Raw genomic sequence first — 21416 nt, 5'->3', positions numbered from 1 at the left:
TAGGTTAATTTGACCACAGCTACAGACAGCTGGTTTTAGGAAGCATTTCTTCATGACAAATCTATGATTTGTACCTGGACCTGATTGCTAGCTGGGGTGAGGTAGCAATGTTTGAGTTAGACATGTACAACATGAAAACAGACCCTTTGGTCTAACTAATCCATGCTGATCAGATATTCTAAATTAATCGAGTCTCATTTGCCAGCATTTAGCCCATGTCCCTTTGAACCCTTCTTATTCATATACCCATTCAGATGCCTTTTAAACGCTGTAATTGTACCAGTCTCCACTACTTCCTCTGGTAGCTCATTCCACACAAACATCACGATCTGCGTGAAAAATTTCTTCTTTGGTCCCTTTTAAATCGTTCCCATCTCACTCGAAACCTATGCCCTCTAGTTCTGGAATCCCCCAACCCAGGGAAAAGACCTTGTCTTATCCATTTACCTTATCAATGCTCCTTACGATTTTATAAACCTCTAAGGTCATCCCTCAGCCTCTGATGCTCCAGGGGAAACAGCCCCAGCCGATTCAGCCTTCTTCCTATAGCTCAAATTCTCCAATCCCAGCAACATCCTTGTAAATCTTTTCTGAACTCTTTCAAGTTTCCCAACATCCTTCCTCCAGGAGACCAGAATTGCATACAATATTCCATAAGTGGCCTAACCAATGTCCTGAACAGCCAGAACATGACCTCCCAACTCCTATACTCAACGCTCTGTCCAGTAAAAGAAAGTATACCAAACATCATCTTCACTAGTCGTTTCACTGATGATTAGACATTGTGACTAGGTAAGTTTTGTGAAATGAAGGATTCGATCACTCTCATGCATGATGAATTGGAACCTTCATATACCAGTAGAAGCAGAACTTGTTACAAGTACATCAATATTTTTTCAACTGCTTCAAAAAACAAATCGGTGTATTTACATGTTCTACTTTATTTTTTAAAGCGGTAACCATGTAATTTGGGTCAGTTAAAATTTGAGAATACACCCATTACAAGTCATGGATAAGAGTTTACAGAGATACTCTAATCTTGCTGTAATTGGTTTCTTTGCAACTTCGGAGAAAGCAGCACTGCAGTCAGCCTCAAAATTACAGATCCTTCAGTTCCCTCTGAATCTTCCACAACGTCTCAGCACTCTTTCTCAGCTGGGCCACCTCATCATCTTTCAGAGTTTGATTGATGACATCAGTTAGTCCATCTGCACTCAGTACACATGGCAGGCTCAGGAAGACTTCATTCTCTATGCCATACATACCCTGGGGTTAAAGACACAGTGCACAATCACAAGTCAGTTTCCATATGCACTAACTCCATTAAAATATGTATTAATTTTACCAACTAAAGATGGAGCAGTGCGACAGTCACAGCACCAGGGTCCCAGGTTCGATTCCATCCTCGGGTGACTGTGTGGAGTTTGCACAATCTCTCTGTGTCTGTGAGGGTTTCCTTCAGGTGCTCCAGTTTCCGCCCACAGTCCAAAGATGTGCAGGTCAGGTGAATTGGCCATGCTAAATTGCCCATAGTGTTAGTTGCATTAGTCAGAGGGAAAAGGGTCTGGGTAGGTTACTCTTCGGAGGATCGGTGTGGACTGGTTGGGCCGAAGGGCCTGTTTCCACACTGTAGGGAATTTAATCTAATCTAATCAAAATCTCTTTAAAGAGAAAAATCCTGAGCCGAAATGATGAACAAAATCATGAACCCTTTCAAAAGGAACTTAACCCAACCTTCATAGAATCAAACACCACAGAAACAGACCCTTTGGTCCAACCCGTCCATGCTGAGCATAATCCCAAACTAAACTAGTTCTACCCGCCTGCTCTTGGCCTATATCCCTCCAAACCTTTCCTATTAATGTCCTTTCCAAGTATCTTTAAACACTAACTGTACCCACATCCAGCACTTCCTCAAGAAGTTCATGCCACATACAAACCATCCTCTGAAGTAAATTTGGCCCTCATGTCTTTTTTTAAATCCTCTCACCTCAACAATGTGCCCCCTAGCCTTGAAGTCCCCCATGCTAGGGAAAAGACACCTACCATTAACTCTACCTATATCCCTCATAATTTTAAGTACTTCTGCAAGATCATGAATAAAGCTACAAAGTATATTAAGGAACTCAAAAGCAATTTCTTTGAAGTTGCTGTCACTATCAGAGATACACAGCACAGAGGGATGGGTATCTGTGCAGCAAATACTTAAAAAGAAAATGAGAGCCCTCGTGTAATGTGTGAAGGACCTGGTGAATGAAACTGCAGGCAATGATACAGAGCTCTGTTTGCAGGTATGTTCAGAGTCTGCACTCTTAATTTTAATCAAGAATGTCAAACAACTGCAAAACCTTCTGGTTGAAGGTTGAAATATTGGACAACATAAGCCTATTGTTCACCTTACTGATTTTACAGAATGTGGCAGCTCACATTTATTGACATTATTTAGTTACTGCAATATATACTTGAGTGATAGTCAATCTCATGTAAAAGTCCACCCCCTATTTATGGTCAAATACCATGGAATTTTCCATACATCCCATGTAAAAGTCACCCCTAGTTCTTCACAGGTAACAGATCAAAGGTTATGAGTCAATGAGCTAGTCGTCACCTCCCACTCCAGCTTTCCAGTCTGCCACACTGCTCCCGGTCTTCAAAATTACCGTAATCTGTTTCTTTTCTCCTTTATTCAGGACATCAACTAGATTCCCTTCAGAATGAAAACAAGTCCTTCAGCCCAACAAGTACACACCGACCCTCTGAAAAGTAACCTACCCAGATCCATTCTCCTACCCTATATCTACCCCTGACGAATGCACCTAACACTGCGGACAATTTAGAATGGACAATTTACCTGACCTACCTTTGGATTGTGGGACAAAACTGGAGCACCCGGAGGAAACCCACGCAGACACAGGGAGAATGTGCAAACTCCACATAGACAGTTGCCCGAGGCAATTGGGCTTCCGCTAAATGATACAGTATAAATTTTGATGGGCATGAATTTCAATCCCTCAAAAAGTAGTTTCCCTATAATAGTCAACCCTTTAAATTTAACCTTAAAAAGTAATTTTAAAATAATTCAACTATTACTCAAGTATTTACGTTGATCTGACATCAGTTAATAGCAAACGATATGGAAACCTGTAAAATGTGTACATTTAATAAAACTATTGGACAGGAGGAAAAATTCTTACCAAGGTTAATGAAATGTTAATGCAAGGAGGTTGGAATACAAAAGTATAGATGTTACATTGCAACTACAGGGTTTCCCCTGCTGTCTGAAATAACAGCACTTCTACGAAACCTTTTGTAAGCCAAAAATGGCATAAATCAAAGAAAGCAGTTGAACGGTATTTTCACATTTTGCCATTTCTCTTAAAAGTGAAAATCCTTTTTGGATTTCTTTCCGTTAGTGAAAACAGGTATTAATGTAGGTCTTTCGTAAAAGCCAAGTGGCGTAAAGTGAACTTTTGAAAAGTGGGGGACACTTGTACCTAAAACTGCGGTTAGACCTTAGAGTACTGCATTCGATTCCCTGAGTCACAGCTCAGGAAGAATGCATAAGTATTGGAACAGGGGCTGCACGGATTCAACAAAATTGGGGCTAAACAACGTAAATCACGAGGACAGGATGCATAGACTGGACTTATATTCATTTAAGTATAGAAGGTTCAGATGTAAGTAATTATCAAAGAACTGCATCCTCAAGTTAAAAGTTCTGTACGTGCACAATATCTCATATTTCCAGTAAAGCCCACATGGCAAGACTGAAAACAAATGTGGCATTTGTATGACCGGTCTCTGATGGAGGAGGAGAGGGAGAAGGGGGGGGGACAGACAGACAGAGCGAGAGCGATCGGTTGATACTAATAATCCTCCTTTTCTGCATTCATTTGATTTGTAACTAACCCAGGAGACTTCTGACATCTAGCCCTTTAAATTTACTCTTGCTATCAGTTTACCAACATTGAAAAGTTCATGTTCACCAAGTTAAAATTGATTAAATGCAACACATAATTTATTGAGTTTAGTTGATTCAGCAGCTAACCACAGGATGGAAACAAAACAATCACAGAACTCCTATTGTGGGAAAGGAGGCGTGGATCAGGGAATCGTTTATGATTAGGAAGAAAACATTCACTGAAAGCTGCAATTGTTACAGGCTACAGCGGCAAAGGAACAGAACATGTTCTAGTTGCTGAAATGCAAACAGGAAGTGTTGGGAGAAAACATATTTGGAGAGAGAAAGTAACACCGAGCCCCATGACCTCTTCTTCCCATTCTGAAGAAAAATCATGGAACTCAGATCATGAACTTGGTTTCTCTCTCCCCACAGATGTCGCCAAATCTGATGAATTTTCCAGCACTTTAATGTTTTTTAAACCTCTAGCATCTTCAGTATTTTATTTTTATTTCAGTAGCCCAGCAGCTATTAGGTGCAGATGTTAGTGCTGAAATCCCAACATTAACTATTACGTATTTGTAAGAATCCCTAATTTGGAACAAACCAGAATATATCTTTAATACGGTAACATCTCATACCTTTACCATGGTGGATACTGGGTGAATCCGCTTCAGATTCTTCACAATGGATTCCGTCAGTTCAGCAACACTGAGGCCAATGGCCCAGTTAGTATATCCTTTCAGTTTAATCACTTCATAAGCACTAGCAAAAAAAAAACACACGGTATTATACATCAGGTTAACGCCACAACTTTAAGTGTGAAAAATGTTTAGCACAAAGTGCTCTTAACAAAAGAAACAAGAAAAATTGATGCTTTACAGCACCATTCTATATAAAACATTGCACAGACTGTCTGTTTCGCTTGTCACGAAAGGTACTTCCCATTGAATATTTATCTATTGAAGCTAAACTTAGGAGGACACAATTTCTGAAATTTGCCAATTTTAATTGTCACAGCATTCACACCAACTCTGTTGTTACCAGGGTCTTGTTAGACTATATTTGTAACATGATGCTCCAATTGGCAGTTTGCTGCACTGTCAGCATCTAATGAAGTGATCATACCAAGGTTAAAATCGAGCTTTTTAAGTATCATTTTCTTTCTATGTGAGTAGTAACAAGCTTAAAATGTGTAACTCCTGTTAATTTAGGCCCCTCACCCAGCCCCCAGCAACAGCTTTACCAATTTTACAAACTTGACAGTTGATTTTTGTAAGCAGATCGTTAACCAAAAGCCAAATTTTTCTCTGGGATTGTTATGTTCCTACCTCGTCTGCTGTATTGTGGGAAAATCAGGAGATGTGATGGTATAATAGTAATATCAGTGAACTAGGAATCCAAAAGGTCTAGGCAATTGCTGTGGGGACATGGATTCAAATCCCATCATGATGAATTCAATGAAATGGAAGCTAATGGTCACAATGTAATGAATGTCATAAATGTCCATCTAGTTCACCTTTAAGAGAAGGAAATCTGCTCCTCTTACCAGGCAGTACAGTGGAGTACTGTGTTCAGTTCTAGCTGTCCTGTTACAGGAATAATATTGTTAAACTGGAGAGGGTTCAGAAAAGATTTACCAAGATGCTGCTGGGAATGAAGGGTTTGAGTTACAAAAAGTAGACTGGAAAGACAGACCTTTTTCATTGGAGGTTGAGCAGTGACCTTATGAGGTTTATATAGATAAGGTGAATGACAAGAGTCTTTTCCCCAGGGTGGTGGAGTTTAAAACTAGGGGGCATATTGTTAAGGTGACAGGAGAAAGATTCACCCAGAGGTGGTTTGTGCGTGGAATGAATTACCAAAGGATGAAGTGGTGGATGCAGATTCAGTTATAACATTTAAAAGACATTGAATAAGTTCATGAATAGGAAAGGTTTGAAAGGATATGGGCCAAGCGCAGGCAGGTGGGATTATTAGTTTGGGAACATAGTCAGCATTGTCTAGTTAGACTGCAGATCTGTTTTCACGCTGTTTGATACTATGGCATGTCACTCCAGATTCTCAGCAATACGGTTGATTCTTAACTGTCCTCTGTTCAAGAGACTGTCAATAAATACTACCTTGCCAGCAACACGAAAATTTCATTGCTGGAATTAAAACAAGCATGAATCAAGGCTTAAAATTAGTGCTAGGGAAACTGAGGAAACACTTCTTCACATAAGTTAGCTGAAACCTGAAACCTTCTCCTTCAAGAACTATTGATTTTTGTTCGGCATGGATATCAAGAAATGTTCAATGTCTAGACCAGCCCAACTGTTGGAACTGAATTGAGGGGCTGAATGCCTACTCCTGTTCTTTCGTTTTCCATAATACAATATAAACTATATTTCAAAAATACTTTAATGAGATGCGATGAGCTTGGGAGCACCTGAAGATCATAAAATAGTTGTTTTATAAATACGGAACTTCATCTGCAACAGTAATAAATCTGTTAATGTTATAAAGCACCTAATCATCTTTTAGCTGAACTATTATAGCCTACTCTTACTGCTTAAGAGAACAGATTACTAGTTGAGATGCATTTAAAACTTGGCACTTTAAACACTTTTACCCTCTCCATCTCTATTGTTTCCTGACTCATTTCTGGAAAAGCCTCATAATGGCTTTGATGAGAATCGAAACTCAGGCACTGACCTCTACATTTTAAACTTTGTCTAATGTTGATCATTGCATAAAGACTTTGTTGTATACCTATCCACCACCATTTTGTGGACGTCTTTCCAGTTCTCCTTGTCCTGAGCAGTTCCAATATCAGGGCTCAGCTGCTGCAGTCCAACTCCTGCCACATTGACACCACTCCAAACGGGAACTGGAAATGCAAAGGAGCAGAATGTGGACAGTTCTTATAATATTGCTATAAAGATCTATTGGCAAACTTAACTATTGGCGACTTAACTATAGCATCTGGCATATATTAAAAGTGTAATGATATAATATTCACGTCACATTCAACAGCACAACTTCATTTGATTTTAACACTATCACGTTGCCTCTAACTCGCTCTCCAAATATTTCTGATAATCAAGATGAAGATAGGGATTATTTCTTCATTGTTAATAACCTAAGCGCCAAGCCTTCTGCAAAACAAAATATTGAATGAAAAAAGTTTTCAATCTGACGGGTTAATTGAGTCTAGCTCCACAGATGCTCTCCAGACCAGAGTACTTCTACCATTATGATTTTATTTCAAATTTCCAGCATCTATAGTCTTCTGCTTTTGAAGAAATTAACTGTTAACAGCAATACCAAAAGCACTTATAACGTCCTTAAAAATTATGTTAAAATACATTAAAGCCACATATAATTTGACCGCTTGTGTTTCGTGGCGGGCAGGCAGAGCAGGGGAAAAGTGCATTTCATTGACTTTAACTGGTCAGAGTGTTTAAAAGACTCCCAGCTTTCACTCACATGCTTCTGGTCAATTCCCCAGTCAAAAGGGGCTAAAATGCAAGCAGAGGAATAAGGAGCAGGAATAGGCTATTCAGCCTGCTACCACCTAAGATCAGAGGTGATCTGGGCTCGGGTCTCAGATTCAATTTCCTGTTTGCCTCCCGTAATTCCCACATCCAAAAATATCTAACTAATTCAGCCTTGAATATATTTAAATGGCTCCACTAACTCTTCAGGGAAAGAATTCTATACTAAATGACCCTTGAAGAAAAAATACTCTCCTCATCGCTTATCCTTAAAGAACGTCCCCAAGCTTTTGTCTTCCAATAAGAAGAAGTGTCCTTCCGGTACCCACTCTATCCAGACCTCTCAAAGTCACCTCTCATGCTTCTAAACTCCAATAGGTATAAAGATAGCCTGTCCAACCTTCCTTCATCAGATAAACCCTTCATCTCAGGAATGAGTCAAAGTGAACCCTGACTGAAGTCTACCAAAGCAATTATATCTCTTTTTCCAAATAACGAGTCCAAAATTGTACACCCCACTCCAGAAGTGGTCTCACCAACATCAGGTATTGGCAGCTGGGGTCTACCAATTGGTACTGAAAGGATGGCTTACTAGCAAACTAATAATGGGATAACAATGGAGGCAGGGTGGAGGTTAAAAGCAGATCATCCGTGATTTTAGTTGAATGGCAGAGCAGGCTCAAAAGGCAGAGTAGTCCACCTTTGTCCCTTGTTTGTTGTAGTATGGAAGTTTTCACAAGAGAGAAAGACTTGGGGAAGTCAAGAGTTGGGCAAACCCAACTGGAAAGGGGTTAACCTGCTTGGTCTTCACTGCCCTTCCAACAAGATGAAAAAAAACTGACCTTATTTGATATAAACTAAAAACTAAAAGATTTCTATGATGTATCACAAAACGTAACCATGTAGCCTTACCACTAGAATCTCCGTGTTCACCAAGCACCCAACCATGGCAACTGGATGGATGGAGTCCAAGTTTCTCAGCCATCAGGTAACGGAATCGAGCAGAATCCAAATTACACCCGCTGCCAATCACACGATTCTTTGGAAATCCACTCATCTTCCACGTTACGTACGTTAGAATATCAACTAGAACCCAGGAAAAATAACACATGAGCACTTCAAAATTCAAACTGATTCTAATTAGAGCAAACACAGCATTATGGCTTGATGCTCCAAAGGAATTTCATCACAAGTGGATATGATTATATATGCTGGCTGTTCGAACAGGCTATTCCCTTTTGAAAGAAGATAGGCACTTATATAACTTCTCATCAGCACCAGATGTGGTGGTGCCTCATAGCCAAAGAAATGCTTTTGAAGTCAGGTTGCTGTTGTAATATTTATGGAGTAGAAACACAATTGGGGATATTGGTAGGAGGCAGAATTTCCAAATATTTCTTCCGATGTTCTCCCCCTGGGGAAGATTCAGGACCCATTCAGTCTTAAACCCTACGGTTAACAAAGTTTAATATTGTGGCTGCTGTGGTTGTGAATGTGTGGGTTGTAGCTTTTTAGAATTTCTCAGTTTGGAAAGGTGCCAGACGTTTGGAGAACACAAATGTACAGCAGTATTCAAGGAATGAAGGAGGTAGAAAGCTAAAAACTATAGTCCAGTTAGTCCAACATTGGGAAAATGCTGGTATCCATTACTAACAAAGGCTAGTAGCAGTATATTTAGAAATCTGACAGAGGCAATATGGTTTTGTGAAACCATGTGCACCTTAACTGTGCATTGGAGTTTTTGCAGGGTTGAACAAACAGGGTCGATAAAGGCAAAAATCAATGTCATATATTTAGATTTCCAAAGGCATTCGATAAAGTGTCTCATAAAAAGTTTATTGCACAAGAGCTGATGGTGTTGGGGTAGTACATTAGCATGGATAGTGTATCACTCAACTAGCAGGAAAGAGATTCAAGACAAATGGGTCATCTTCAACTTGGCAAACTAATGGAGTGTCACAGGTTCCATTCTGGCAGCTCAACTATTTAAGACTTGTATTCATGACCTGAATGAAGGGACTGAGCATAATGTAACTGAATTCGCCGACAACACAAAAATAGGAAGCAGAGGCTTGTGAGGAGTAAACTGAGTCTGTAGAGGGATATAAAGCAGAAGGATTATAATGCAGGAAAGAGAAAGTTTATCCACTTAGCAGAATGTGCAGAAAAGCAGAATATTATTTAAATGGAAAGAGTTCGGAATACTACAAATAAAGGAATATGGGTGTCTCGTATACATAAGCAGTCAGCATTCAGATACAGCAAGTATTTTGTAAGGGAATGGAATATTGAACTTTATTGCAAAGAGACTGGGGCATAAAAGTAGAAAAATCTTGCTAAACTGTACTGGACATTGCACTCTAATTGTGCTCTCACCACAGTATAATCTTGGCCACATTTCTTAAGGAAGGCTATACTAGTCTAGGAATGGAAGCAGCTCAGAGAATGTTCACTAGGATGACATCTGGGATGATAAGCTTGGCTTATGAGGAAAACTTGAGCAAGGTGAACTCTCACTCACTGGAATTTAGAAGATTGATCTTATTGAAACATACAAGATTCTGAGGAACGTGACAGGGTATTTCACAAGAGAATATTTCGCTTGGTGGAGAAATCTAGAATTAAGGAGCATAGTTGAAAAATAAAGGAATCCCCCACTTACAATAAGGAGGATTCCTTAAAATGGTTAGATCTTTGGAACTCTCTTCCACAGAGAGCAGTGGAAGCTGGATCATTGAATAAGCTGAAGGGCTAAATGAGGAGACAGTGAGGACTGCAGATGCTGAAGAGTCAGAGTAGATAGAGTCCGGCGCTGGAAATGGCACAGAAGGTCAGGCAGCACCTGAGGAGCAGGAGAGTTGATGTTTCAGGCAGGATCTTTCATCAGGACCAGGCTCATGGGAAATATAAGTGTAGAGGGACTGGATGTCCACGGTGAAGATGAGGTGTTGGGGGCTGGGGAATCAAAAGACATGGAGGAAGTGGAAAGCATGGATGGTCTCTTGAACATATGTGGATAGTTCTGGAACAAGAGGATTCAGGACGGAGTTAAGATAAGCAGAGACGAGTTCAATGGAGCAGGAGCAAGTGAACAGAGTTGGTCGATGGGGCAGTAAGGTTTGTGGATCTTGGGTAAATAGATAGATCCGGGTAGGAAAACTACGAGGTTGGAGGCAGTCGATGGGAGATCCCCTGAGTTCATGGGGGATTCAGGTTTAGAGGGACTGGATGTCCATTCACGGGGGATTTTTGGAGGTACTGGAGGGCCCTGCCCAAAACACTTGACTCTCCTGCTCCTCAGATGCTGCCTGATCTGCTGTGCTTTTTCCACATTTAAGGCTAAATGAGACAGATCATTCATTAACAAGGAATTCACACGGTTATTGTAGTGGGAAGGAGGGCAGGAATGTGAATTAAATACACAATCAGATTAGTCATGATCTAATTAAGTGGCATATTAATTATTAAAATTAATTTTACTAAATATTAAAAAACAAATCAAATGAATGATTCCTGTTCCTATTTCTCCCGGTTTTAAGTTGCCAATGCCAGCCTTGGCTCAGGAATACAATTGCCCTTTTAAGTGGAAGTTCAAATCCAACTGCACATAGGAGATCATAGAATGCTTACATTTCAGGACACAGAGGAAATGATGCAATATCTTGGGATGCCTTCTTCAGGTGATACACTACAGCAATGCCGTGTACCTCCCCCCACCCTTCCTCAAGTGAATGTAAAAGTTCCCACAGCACAATTCTGAAGAGCTGTGGAGCTGCTCCCAGTGCCCTCAATGATTAGATTAGCTGGCTACTCATTGCATTGCTGTTTATGGAATCTAGTGGCATACAAATTGACTGCTGCATTTTTCTCTGCACTGCAACCAAGACCGTGTGTTTTATTGGCTATGCAGCCCTTCACATGAAAGATTGTGTAGTTCCCAGACTTGGAAATAGATTTATCATTAAAAATTAAATATTTACCTGGATTGGATACCACAATGAGTGTGCAGTTGGGGCTGTACTTTACAATCTGAGGTATGATGAATTTAAAGATGTTGACATTTCTCTGGACCAGATTCAGTCGGCTCTCACCCTCTTGTTGACGGGCTCCAGCAGTAACAACCACGACTCGAGAATTAGCAGTTATTGCATAATCTAAACGAGTGGAAAATAAGACAGGTCAATTATAAAACCAGCAGGTAGAAAATAAAACAGTCTCTCACTCTATACACTTGACTTTCAAAACTTTTGTTTGCTATGTTGGAACTTAAGCAAACGAAACCAAATTTTGTAAGTGTTAAGTGGGACCTTGATCAGATTGGCCGAGGAGTGCCAGATGGAGTTTAATTTAGATAAATGTGAGGTATTGCATTTATGAAAGGCAAATCAGGACAGGACTGATATGGACTTAACAGCAGGATACTGGGGGTGTGTTGCCAAACAAAGAGTACTTGGGGTGCAGGTTCCTTGAGGACGGAATTGCAGGTTAACAGGATAGTGAAGGCAGCATTTGGTACACCTGCCTTCATTGGTCAGTACATTGAATATAGGAGTTGGGATGTCATATTGCAGCTGTACAGGACATTGGTTAGGCCACTTTTGCATTTAAGTCTGGTCTCCCTGCTATAGGAAAGATGTTGTGAAATTTGAAAGGATACAGAAAAGATTTACATGGATGTTGCCAGAACGGGAGGGTTTGAGCTATAGGGAGACATTGAATAGGCTGGGGCTTTTTCCCCCCGGAGTACTGGAAACTGAGGGGACGACCTTATAGAGGCTTATAAAATCATGAGGGGCATGGTGGGGTGAACAGCCAACATCTTTTTCCCAGGGTAGGGGAGTCCAAAACGAGATGCTATAGGTTTAAGGTGAGAGGGAAAAGACTTAAATGGGACCTAAAGGGCAACCTTTTCACGCAGAGGATGGTACGCGTATGGAATGAGCTGTCAGAGGAAATGGTGGAGGCTGGTACAATTACAACATTTAAAAGGCTTTCGGATGACTATATGAATAGCAAGTGCTTACAGGAATATGGGCCAAATGCTGGATTAATTGAGACTAGATTAATTGAGAACATCTGGTTGGCATGGACGAGTTAGACCAAAGGGTCTGTTTTCGTGCCCTATGTTGAAAATCCAAGTTACCTTTATCAGCCAAAATCTTTGGAGTTTTGAGAAACAGGCTGCCATGAAGAAGATCCATCATTTCTCCCTTCAGTTTGTCTTCCAGAACATCAACCAAGGCCATCTCATCGGTCAGTTCCTGAGAAAGGAAGTGAGGTCTTGTTAAAATGGATGATTTTACATCCCAACTGCACTCAAAATAAACTTCTAAGTTGTGCAATGAGAAACAAAACGCAGTCTGAGATACTGCCAGTTTCTGAGAAAGTGAGGTTTTCCAGGAAGCTTTTACTTAAAAGGATCAATGTTACAGCAAAGTAAGTGCAAGTGAAATTATTGAAGGACCTATGTTCCCTGGAGAGACTAGAGGAGCTGGGCTTGTTCTCCTTACAGCAGAGAAGGGAATAAATTGAAGAATTGCTGCAGCACTAAATAGGTCATTCCATTGTATCAACCTCAGATCTCTAACGTAGCACCTAACTTTGTGCAGTTCTCCTGCTATAATCCTGCACACTGGTTATTTGAAAAGGAACATCCAACTCCTTTCCTGGATGCCTCAACTGAATCCTGAAGCTGGTTTTAATTATTAATGATTTGCAAGGTTCACAAGAAGCTGTTTGAATAGCATCCAGAGAATTAAATTTAAGATAACATGCTAAAAGAATCAGAGTGAAGATGAGATTTTTTTTTACTCAGTTCAATGTGTTCTGGCAAGCTCTGTTGTCAATTTGCAAGATTCCAGCCTTGGGTGACTCCATACAGAGATTCTCCGTGCCTGCGTGGGTTTCCTCCCACAATCCAAAGATGTGCAGGTTAGATGAATCGACCATGCTAAATTGATAAAACGTGTTCAGGGATGTGTAGGTTAGGTGCATTACTTAGGGGTAAATATAAAGTAATAGGTTCGGGAAAAGGGTCTGGGTGGGTTACTCTTCAGTGGGTCGGTTTGTTGGGCTGAAGGGCCTGTTTCTACACTGCAGAGATTCTTAAAAGAAATGCAAGGTCACGAGGAAAGAACAGGGTTGTGGCACTAAATAGAGAGGTATGTTAATGAACTGGTACACGCAGGATGAATTAAGTGGCCTCATCCTGTTTTGTATGACCTTACAACTTGGTATACTGAGACCTGAATTTTTACACCTGGAGGAAGTCTACTCAGCCTGATTATTATACATTTATAGGCATTAGTTTGCAGTTCCAAACTAGATGTTCTCGGATCAAATGCAGATGTCTGTCTTTGATCATTGCTGTGAAAATCATTGACTCTATAAAAGAAATTGTACAAGTCAAAGAGGCATGAGGGATCAAACTTACCCTTAAAAGAATGCTAACAGCACACGCCATCCCAACCTGACCCACACCTACAACGGTGACCTTATTTCTTGAGGCTTCAGATCCATCTCGAGAAACAGGCGTGATAAGTTTCTCCAGCACTGTCGCCATGTTGTCTTCCTAAGTTAAAAACAAGAGCTGTTTTTCTTGAAACTATGAAAATATAACACTCACAATCATGTTAATAAAGATACAGAAAGAACTGGGATGGAGAATTTGAGCTATAAAGGAAAGTTTACAAAATCACAAGCAGTAGATGGTAACCTGGAAGAACAAGCAACTCAATATCTCCTTTAATAAAAGCAAATTAACTTTCGAATCTAACTTACAAAGTGGCAGTTAGACTCGAAACGTCAGCTCTTTTCTCTCCTTACAGATGCTGCCAGACCTGCTGAGATTTTCCAGCATTTTTTCTTGTGGTTTCAATATCTCCTTTGCAGTTTATAAATCACTCGCTAGTTCTCCAATGGAGTACCGTGAAGGATTTCTGGGCATTACATCCCCAGGAAGATGAGAAGGCATGAGAGAAGGTAGAAAAGAGGTTTAATGCAATGTTACAGCAATGAGGAGTTTCAGTTATGAGGGAACACTTGCCTTAATTGGTCAGTGCATTGAGTATAGGAGTTGGGAGGTCATGTTCAGGCTGTATAGAATGTTGGTTAGGCCACTTTTGGAGTATTGCAATCAACTCTGGTCTGCCTGCTACAGGAAGGATGTTGTGAAACTGGAAAAGTTCAGAAAAAAATTTTACAAGGATGTTGCCAGCGTTGGAGGGTTTGAGCTATAGGGAGAGGTTCTTTTCCCTGTAGTGTTGGAGGCTGAGGGGTGACCTTATAGAGGTTTATAAAATCATGAGGGGGGCATGGATAGGATAAATAGACAAGGTCTTTTCCCTGGGGTGGGCAAGTCCAGATCTAGAGGGGATAGGTTTTGGGTGAGAGGGGGAAAGATATAAAAGGGACCTAAGGGGGAACTTTTTCCACACAAGGTGATGCTTGTATGGAATGAGCTGCCGGAGGAAGTGGTGGAGGCTGGTGCAATTGCAATATTTAAAACACATCTGGATGGGTATATGAATAGGAAGGGTTTGGAAGGATATGGGCTAAATGCTGGCAAATGGGACTATTGGACCAAAGAGGTCTGTTTCTGTGCTGTACATATCTATGACTCTAACATGACCACATCCAACAGCAAGGAAAGATGTGGAGGGAAATGGGCCAGGAGCAGGCAGGTGGGACTAGTTTAGTTTGGGATTATATTCAGCATGGACTGGTTGGAGTGAAGGTCTGTTTCCATGCTGCATGACTATGACGACACGATTAAGTCCTTAAAAGGGTTGACTAAAATGCCCTTGCTTTTAGCTTCCAAATCAAGCTGTTATTACACACCTCTGGAGTACACAGGACTGGAACCCAGATCTCCTGGTCTAAGGGCAGGGATATTACCCCTACACTGCATTTGTTAGCTGTGCTAATAATCTCCCCCAGCTTTAGAAGAAAACACTTTTACTGAGACCAGAATAAACCACATGAATAGTTCCTCTGCAGGAAAATTGCCTGGAGCACAATAAATCATTACTGTACTAAAGGATGTTCGCAACAGAGCCTAAACCACGAATTAACAGGCCATTTCTACATCATTATAAAATAATGAAGTTTTTTTTTAAAAAACCAATTTTGCTCACCCAAAGGGATGTGTGGTGATTCCTTCCATTTCAGGCAGTGTCACTAAACATTCCCTCATAAAAAGGAAAGATGTCACACAGTTAGGCCTCTACTTTACTACAGTGGCTACATTTTGAAAGTAGCTGTACAGTATTTTGGGGCACGAATGAGCTCATGAAAAGTTTTAGGAAAAGTGCAAGTCTTTATTTGTTTAACAGAAAATTGCATAAGTGTAATATTGAGGACTGGGGAAAAGTAACAAAATCTTTTAATGTTTTACTTTCTCCTCAAGACAGGGAGCACTGAAAACTGTACTAAGATGTGCTTTTGCACGCGTTTGTGAGAACAACGTGGGTTTATGCCATTTGCCAAATATTGCTGTGACTAGGCTACACCAGGGCTTCTGAAGCAGCAAGTAATGTGACCCCCAACCCAGCTCCCCTATGGGGTAACTAGGTAGAATTTTGGGGCGGCAATCTCCATTACAGTCAATGACTGAAGGTGGAGCTTGGACCGAGCACAGACAACCGAGAAGCTCGAATTCCTTTTCCTCCTAATAGAGGGGTGTGGCCTAACATGCAGATCTCAGAGGCCTGGTTACTGCTGCCTAAAGGCTGTGAAAAGATTGGTCTGTGTTTTTGAAATCCTGTTGTTTAAACACTTCCCATCAAATTCAAATACCCCCCCCCCCAAACCCTGATGAACAATGCTCACATCCTAACGAGTTTTACCTCTGGTTATGTGAAGCCTGTGGCTTTAAAATGGGGCCACACTGGGGTAAAGTGTTTGAGAATCACTGGGCTGGGCTGATGTTGGAAAAGGTTGCCTGTTAATGCAGAAGCAACTTTTAAGAGTACATCTACCCCACCCCCGGCCTGTAAAATACTCACTAGAATAGTATGTCTTGTTTACCAAACCATCCGTGAGATAGGTGTGTGTATTGGTTTAGCAACAGAATTGACAATGTCCCAACTGTTTAAACACAGGATCCTCCTTAACAGTCTGCAGAGGAGTGATTCATATCCTATTGGTTTGACCCTGGAACTGGACACCCCAGTCCACGCGGTGAACTGCTTCATTTTCCCTACAAATTTGTTTATCAAAGAACCTTTTCACAAGTGTGGACTTGTTTTCATTGTGCCGCACACATTTTGACAGAAACACTGGGTGCTTGTTCATTTTTGGAATGGAAACTTAGCTCCATTCAAAATGACCTTGAAGGAAAGTCAGTCTCTCAGTACAAACCCACAGCAAAAAACTGCAAACGTGTTAAAGACAATGACAACTTCTCGACGGCAGATGAGGTGTTGATTCACATGAATCTGAAGAATTATACAGGATTCAAAATATTAACTGTTTTGTTCTTGCCAGACACTTTCATTGGCACTTTCTATTTTCATTTTAGTTTTTTTTAAAAAGTATAATCCCTACAGTGTGGAAGCAGGCCATTTGACCCTTTGAGTTTACACAGACCCTCCCCTATCGCTGTAACCCTGCATTTCTCATGGCTAATCCACTTAGCCTACACTTCCCTGGACACTATGGGCGATTTAGCATGGCTAATCCATCTAACCTGCCCATCTTTGGACTATGGGAGGAAACTTGAGCATCTGGAAGAAACCCACACAGACACAGGTAGCATGTGCAAACTCCACAGAGACAGCTATCCAAGGCTGGAATTGCACCGGGGTCCCTGGCAACAGTGCTAACTACTAAACTTCTACGCCAAGCAGCCACACCATTTTGCTTTTCTTCATGGGAGTGAAATCTGCCTCCCAATACCTGTTTATTACCTTCTTGACTGTTGAGTCCAATGTTCTGAACCCCTATCTTGGAGGGATTTGAACATAGGGATGAGACTTTTAAACTGCTGTCCAAAAAGCCTTGATTTTATGTTGGGTATCATCTTCACCTTCCAAATCACAGCTGCCCAGCCCTAATTCTAGATAGGTAAAAACCAAGGACTGCAGATGCTGGAAAAGCACAGCAGGTCAGGCAGCATCCGAGGAGCAGGAAAATTGATGTTTTGGGCAAAAGCCCTTCATCAGGAATAGAGAAGGGCTTTTGCTCGAAACATCAATTTTCCTGCTCCTCGGACGCTGCCTGACCTGCTGTGCTTTTCCAGCACCACTCTAATCTAGACCCAAGTCTCAAATAGTCCTATTCTGTGCTCTTATTGTGGCACTAGGAATCAATTTTAAATGTCTCATCCTTGTGCTCAAATTTGCTCATATTCACCTTTCCTGATCTGTGCTCTATGGTCCAACAACCCGTTGATAATTCCACATTCTAAATGTGGCCTCTTGTACAATGCCACCATTCTTTGTTCCTTCAGCTAGCTAGGTCTTCAGGGCCCTAGGTCTCAAACTCTGGAAACCCTCTCCAAGGTAAACCTCACTGCCTCCCCCTTCCCTTTTAAAGATGCTAGTTTAAAATCCTACCCTTCAATTTCTTATATTTATTAAGGTAGGTCAATGCTATTTGTTTTTATTTATCTGATTATGCCGTAGTGTCTTGGGACTTTTACTGCACTAAAAACTAGGCGCTATCCCAGTGAAAGTTGGGAGAGTATGAACATTTTGAAAACCAGGTCTCTGTCAAATGTCTGAATAAAACAGACTTCGGTGCCTAAATGCAGTTGAGAGTTCGTCTTTGCATTTTCCAAAACTTAGGTCAGAATCTTTGGACAATTTGGTGAAAACTGACGGGTCATCAGCAATTTGCTGGGTACGGTGTCGCCTTCATAAACGGTAATGAGGCTCAATGAAAGAGCAAACGGCCCATGTGTCCCGGACAAGGTGACATTCAGCGTTGTTTAATGTGTGACTTGTTATTAGTGGGCTGGCGGTCAGCCAGCATTTGCACCGCTACATTCCCCCATTAAACTTTCAATGGCCTAGCTAAAGCACCCTTGCTGTTGGAAACGCATTTTGAGAAATAAACGCAGCGCATTCCACATTTCTCGCACAAAGAAAACACAAAATGGCCTGCAGTGCAAGACGAAAAGAATGCATGATTCCGGTCAATGAAACTCATTGATGAGCAGGAATCAACGGGTTTTTTTTTAAAGAAAAAAAGTGATTCAAGTGAAAAGCTAATGCTGAGTTCATTACTATTAAACTCGTTTTTAAAGACTACCTTAACAATTATTTCTAACTCATATTGCCTCTGCATTTTCCTCCCTCTCTTGATTTATTTCCAAGTAACAATCCGCCTATAACTGAGTTTTTCCTTGTCGCTTACTCCAGGGTCGGGATTAATCGCTCGCAGTAGTTTAAAAGTAGGTGATAAACACAGCCAAGCACAGGAACCATCCATCTCGCCAACTCAACTTATTTGCACCACTGAGAACATGCCTGAATTTCTGGTTATTCTTCCCCAGTCTCCTAAAAGCAGGCGTCTGACTCGGAAGTATCTCCGACACGCAAAGACTTGCAAGTGAAACCGTGCTGTTTTCTCCCCCCGAATAATGGAATACAAATGTTGCCACGTTACCAGAGTGGAGGAACTAACTTTATTACATCTAAATCGACAGGATCAAAGTTAACACAAACACCGAGGGATGGAATGTACACGTTCTAAAATCAAAACTATGTTTCTAACGAGTTAAAATGGCAAAATAGTTGCAATATTTGAGGAGAAACACATACCAGCAGTTTGCAATGTAACACCTCCTCCTTTCCAGTGCTCGCTCCCTCTCTCTCTGTCTATTGTTACTTGTTGCAAAGCAGCAACTTTTGGCAGCTCTGAGTTACATGTGACTGGCCGAGCACGTCACACACTGGAAAGGAAATAGGGCTAAAACCTTCTGCAGAAATTTGCCAATGTCTTCATCCGACTCAGCTGGGACTGGTTATAGAAGAATACTCCTTTTAGCATCAATCGCCTCTGCCTTAATTCTTTTTTTTTAACCTGAAGTAAACTTTTATCATTATGTCGGCCCAGAGATTTTTATTTTAATTTGCTGAATACATGTACTTGAATTTTGTGACCACATCCTACCGGACGTGATAAGATTATTTCTGTGTTGTTCACTCACACAAACCAGGCGCCTCTTCACTGCAATGTGCTTACATGTATAACTTTAGCGCGGCATATTTCAGGCCTAACAAAAACAGAAATTTCTGGAAGAGCTGAACAAGTATGACAGCATCGGTGGAGAGAAATTAGGGTCAAGTGACCCTTCCTCAGGACACCCACATCCATCAATCCCACCGCCCTGTGCCCGAACACTCTACCCATGCAGGTCCTAGGCCTCCTCCATCACTGCTTCCTTACCACCTGACACCTAAAGGAATAATACCTCATATTCTACCTTGGGACCCTCCAACCCCATGGCACCAATGTGGATTTCACCAGTTTTCTCATTTCCCCCCATTTATCTCTCCACCCTCCCGCCGAGGCTCCCAGCCTCATTCCAGATGAAGGGCTTTTGCCCGAAACGTTGATTTTCCTGCTCCTCGGATCCTCTCTGACCTGCTGTGCTTTTCCAGCACCACACTCTAATGTCAAGCATCTGCAGTATGCACTTTCGCTTTCCTCACAATAAGTAAATCGCGAAAGCATTAACTTAGGTGATACACCCTTAAGATAAGGACAATTCCTGAAATTCCTCCTCCCCTCCCTTACTGACTTCTGAAGCTCGTGATAAATGTAGGTTTTTACTTCCTCGATCCTCTGCCATCAATACAAAACACTGGGAAAGTTTGGTTTTCAAAATGCCTTGACCTCTAACATTGCCTCCAATTTCTTCCCTTTTGCTTTTGGATTAGCACATTCAGGATTGGTGCTCCTGGGTTTTTGAATCAAGGCACGATTAAATTTTTCCTGGCACGATTTTCTCCTCTCTGGGTCGGTGACAATAATGGACAGCTGGAAAACTAAATTAGGCAAGGATCCAAAAGCCAGGTGCTTGCAGCAGAGAACTCTCAGAGTTACATCCCCTTTTCATAGACAGTGAGATCAAATGCTCACCGCTAGGTGGTCAGAAACATCTCAGTCATTACACAATTCACCCGATCCACCTCCCCTTCCTGATTAACCTCTCCCCAGGCCAAGCACCAAAAGCTGAGTGGGTACCGTTAGGGTTGGTTCCTCGGTGTCAAGTCCAGGTGAGTTTGTATCTGTATCAGCCGTCTTCCTTCTCTTTACCCTGCTTGGAAATGCTTCAACTGCATCTTGTGCCTCCATGGTCAATGCTAAAGGTCTTCCTGCGACTCTCCAATGGCACAACTGGGCAACAGCAATGTATCAGTGTCAGGTTGTTTGTTATCAATCAGGCTTGGGCATCACTTGTTGGATGGACGGTAATGTCGGCGGACACAGCCAGCCAGGTGGCACTTGGGTTATTGCTGTTGCTTTCTTACAGGCAGGAAGCTTTCGGTTTAGAGATTGTGGTTTACTGCAGAGGGAGGAACAGGAAGCTCGTGGCTTTGGCAACCAGTGAAGAGCATGTGTAGAAGTCCTAAAGGGGATGGACATGTTGCCGTACGGCATGGTGCTGCGTCAACGTCAGAGCTGCAGCATGTGCCAGCAGTTTAGGCAGCAAACACACTGCCTGTGCTCGAACAGAACAGTGAAACTTAAGGATGGCCTCTGTCAGCGGCTACCACCAGTCAGTCCAGAGGCTTGAGTCATACAGTGTGGTGCTGGAAAAGCACAGCAGTCAGGCAGCATCCGAGGAGAAGGAAATTCCACATTTCTGATGAAGGGCTTATGCTTGAAATGTCGACTATCCTGCTCCTTGGGTGCTGCCTGACCTGCTGTGCTTTTTCAGTGCCATTTTTGACTCTGATCTCCAGCATCTGCAGTCCTCACTTTCTCCTAGTCCAGAGGCTTGGCCATTTCCAGTCCACAGTCAGCCAAGTGGTTTCTTCAGTGCAAGTCTGGGGAGTTAGGGTTATGTTTACTCTTGGAAATTA

General features: G+C 41.6%; 1 protein-coding gene across 2 annotated transcripts; it reads right to left on the bottom strand.

Moving 5' to 3' along the window:
- Positions 1-921: 921 nt before the first annotated feature.
- Positions 922-20849, bottom strand: LOC122561594 (L-lactate dehydrogenase B chain). 2 transcript variants are annotated; one of them, XM_043713443.1, is made up of 8 exons: positions 20575-20849; positions 13814-13951; positions 12524-12641; positions 11361-11534; positions 8293-8466; positions 6656-6773; positions 4543-4666; positions 922-1266 (listed from the first exon to the last, which is right to left on the bottom strand). In XM_043713443.1, exons 1-8 carry the CDS (start codon positions 20683-20685, stop codon positions 1099-1101), a joined length of 1125 nt encoding a protein of 374 aa, XP_043569378.1. In that variant the 5' UTR covers positions 20686-20849; the 3' UTR covers positions 922-1098. The 2 variants fall into 2 exon arrangements, with proteins under 2 accessions (XP_043569378.1, XP_043569379.1); XM_043713444.1 differs by lacking the exon at positions 20575-20849 and adding an exon at positions 19146-19263.
- Positions 20850-21416: the final 567 nt, after the last annotated feature.

The sequence above is a fragment of the Chiloscyllium plagiosum genome, chromosome 23 (assembly GCF_004010195.1).
Source record: "Chiloscyllium plagiosum isolate BGI_BamShark_2017 chromosome 23, ASM401019v2, whole genome shotgun sequence".
NCBI classification, from domain to species: domain Eukaryota; kingdom Metazoa; phylum Chordata; class Chondrichthyes; order Orectolobiformes; family Hemiscylliidae; genus Chiloscyllium; species Chiloscyllium plagiosum.
Note: the sequence above shows the minus strand (reverse complement) of the source record. Positions and strands in the feature narration are given on the sequence as shown.

What these genes read in the sequence shown, in the direction of transcription:
- LOC122561594 (XM_043713443.1), bottom strand. Translation starts at nt 20,685, where the DNA reads ATGGAGGCACAAGATGCAGTTGAAGCATTTCCAAGCAGGGTAAAGAGA. An exon ending in CCGAGGAACCAACCCTAACG is followed by an intron (nt 13,952 to 20,574) that starts GTACCCACTCAG and finishes TTTTTAACTTAG; the next exon opens with GAAGACAACATGGCGACAGT. An exon ending in CAGTATCCACCATGGTAAAG is followed by an intron (nt 1,267 to 4,542) that starts GTATGAGATGTT and finishes CTTTAACCCCAG; the next exon opens with GGTATGTATGGCATAGAGAA.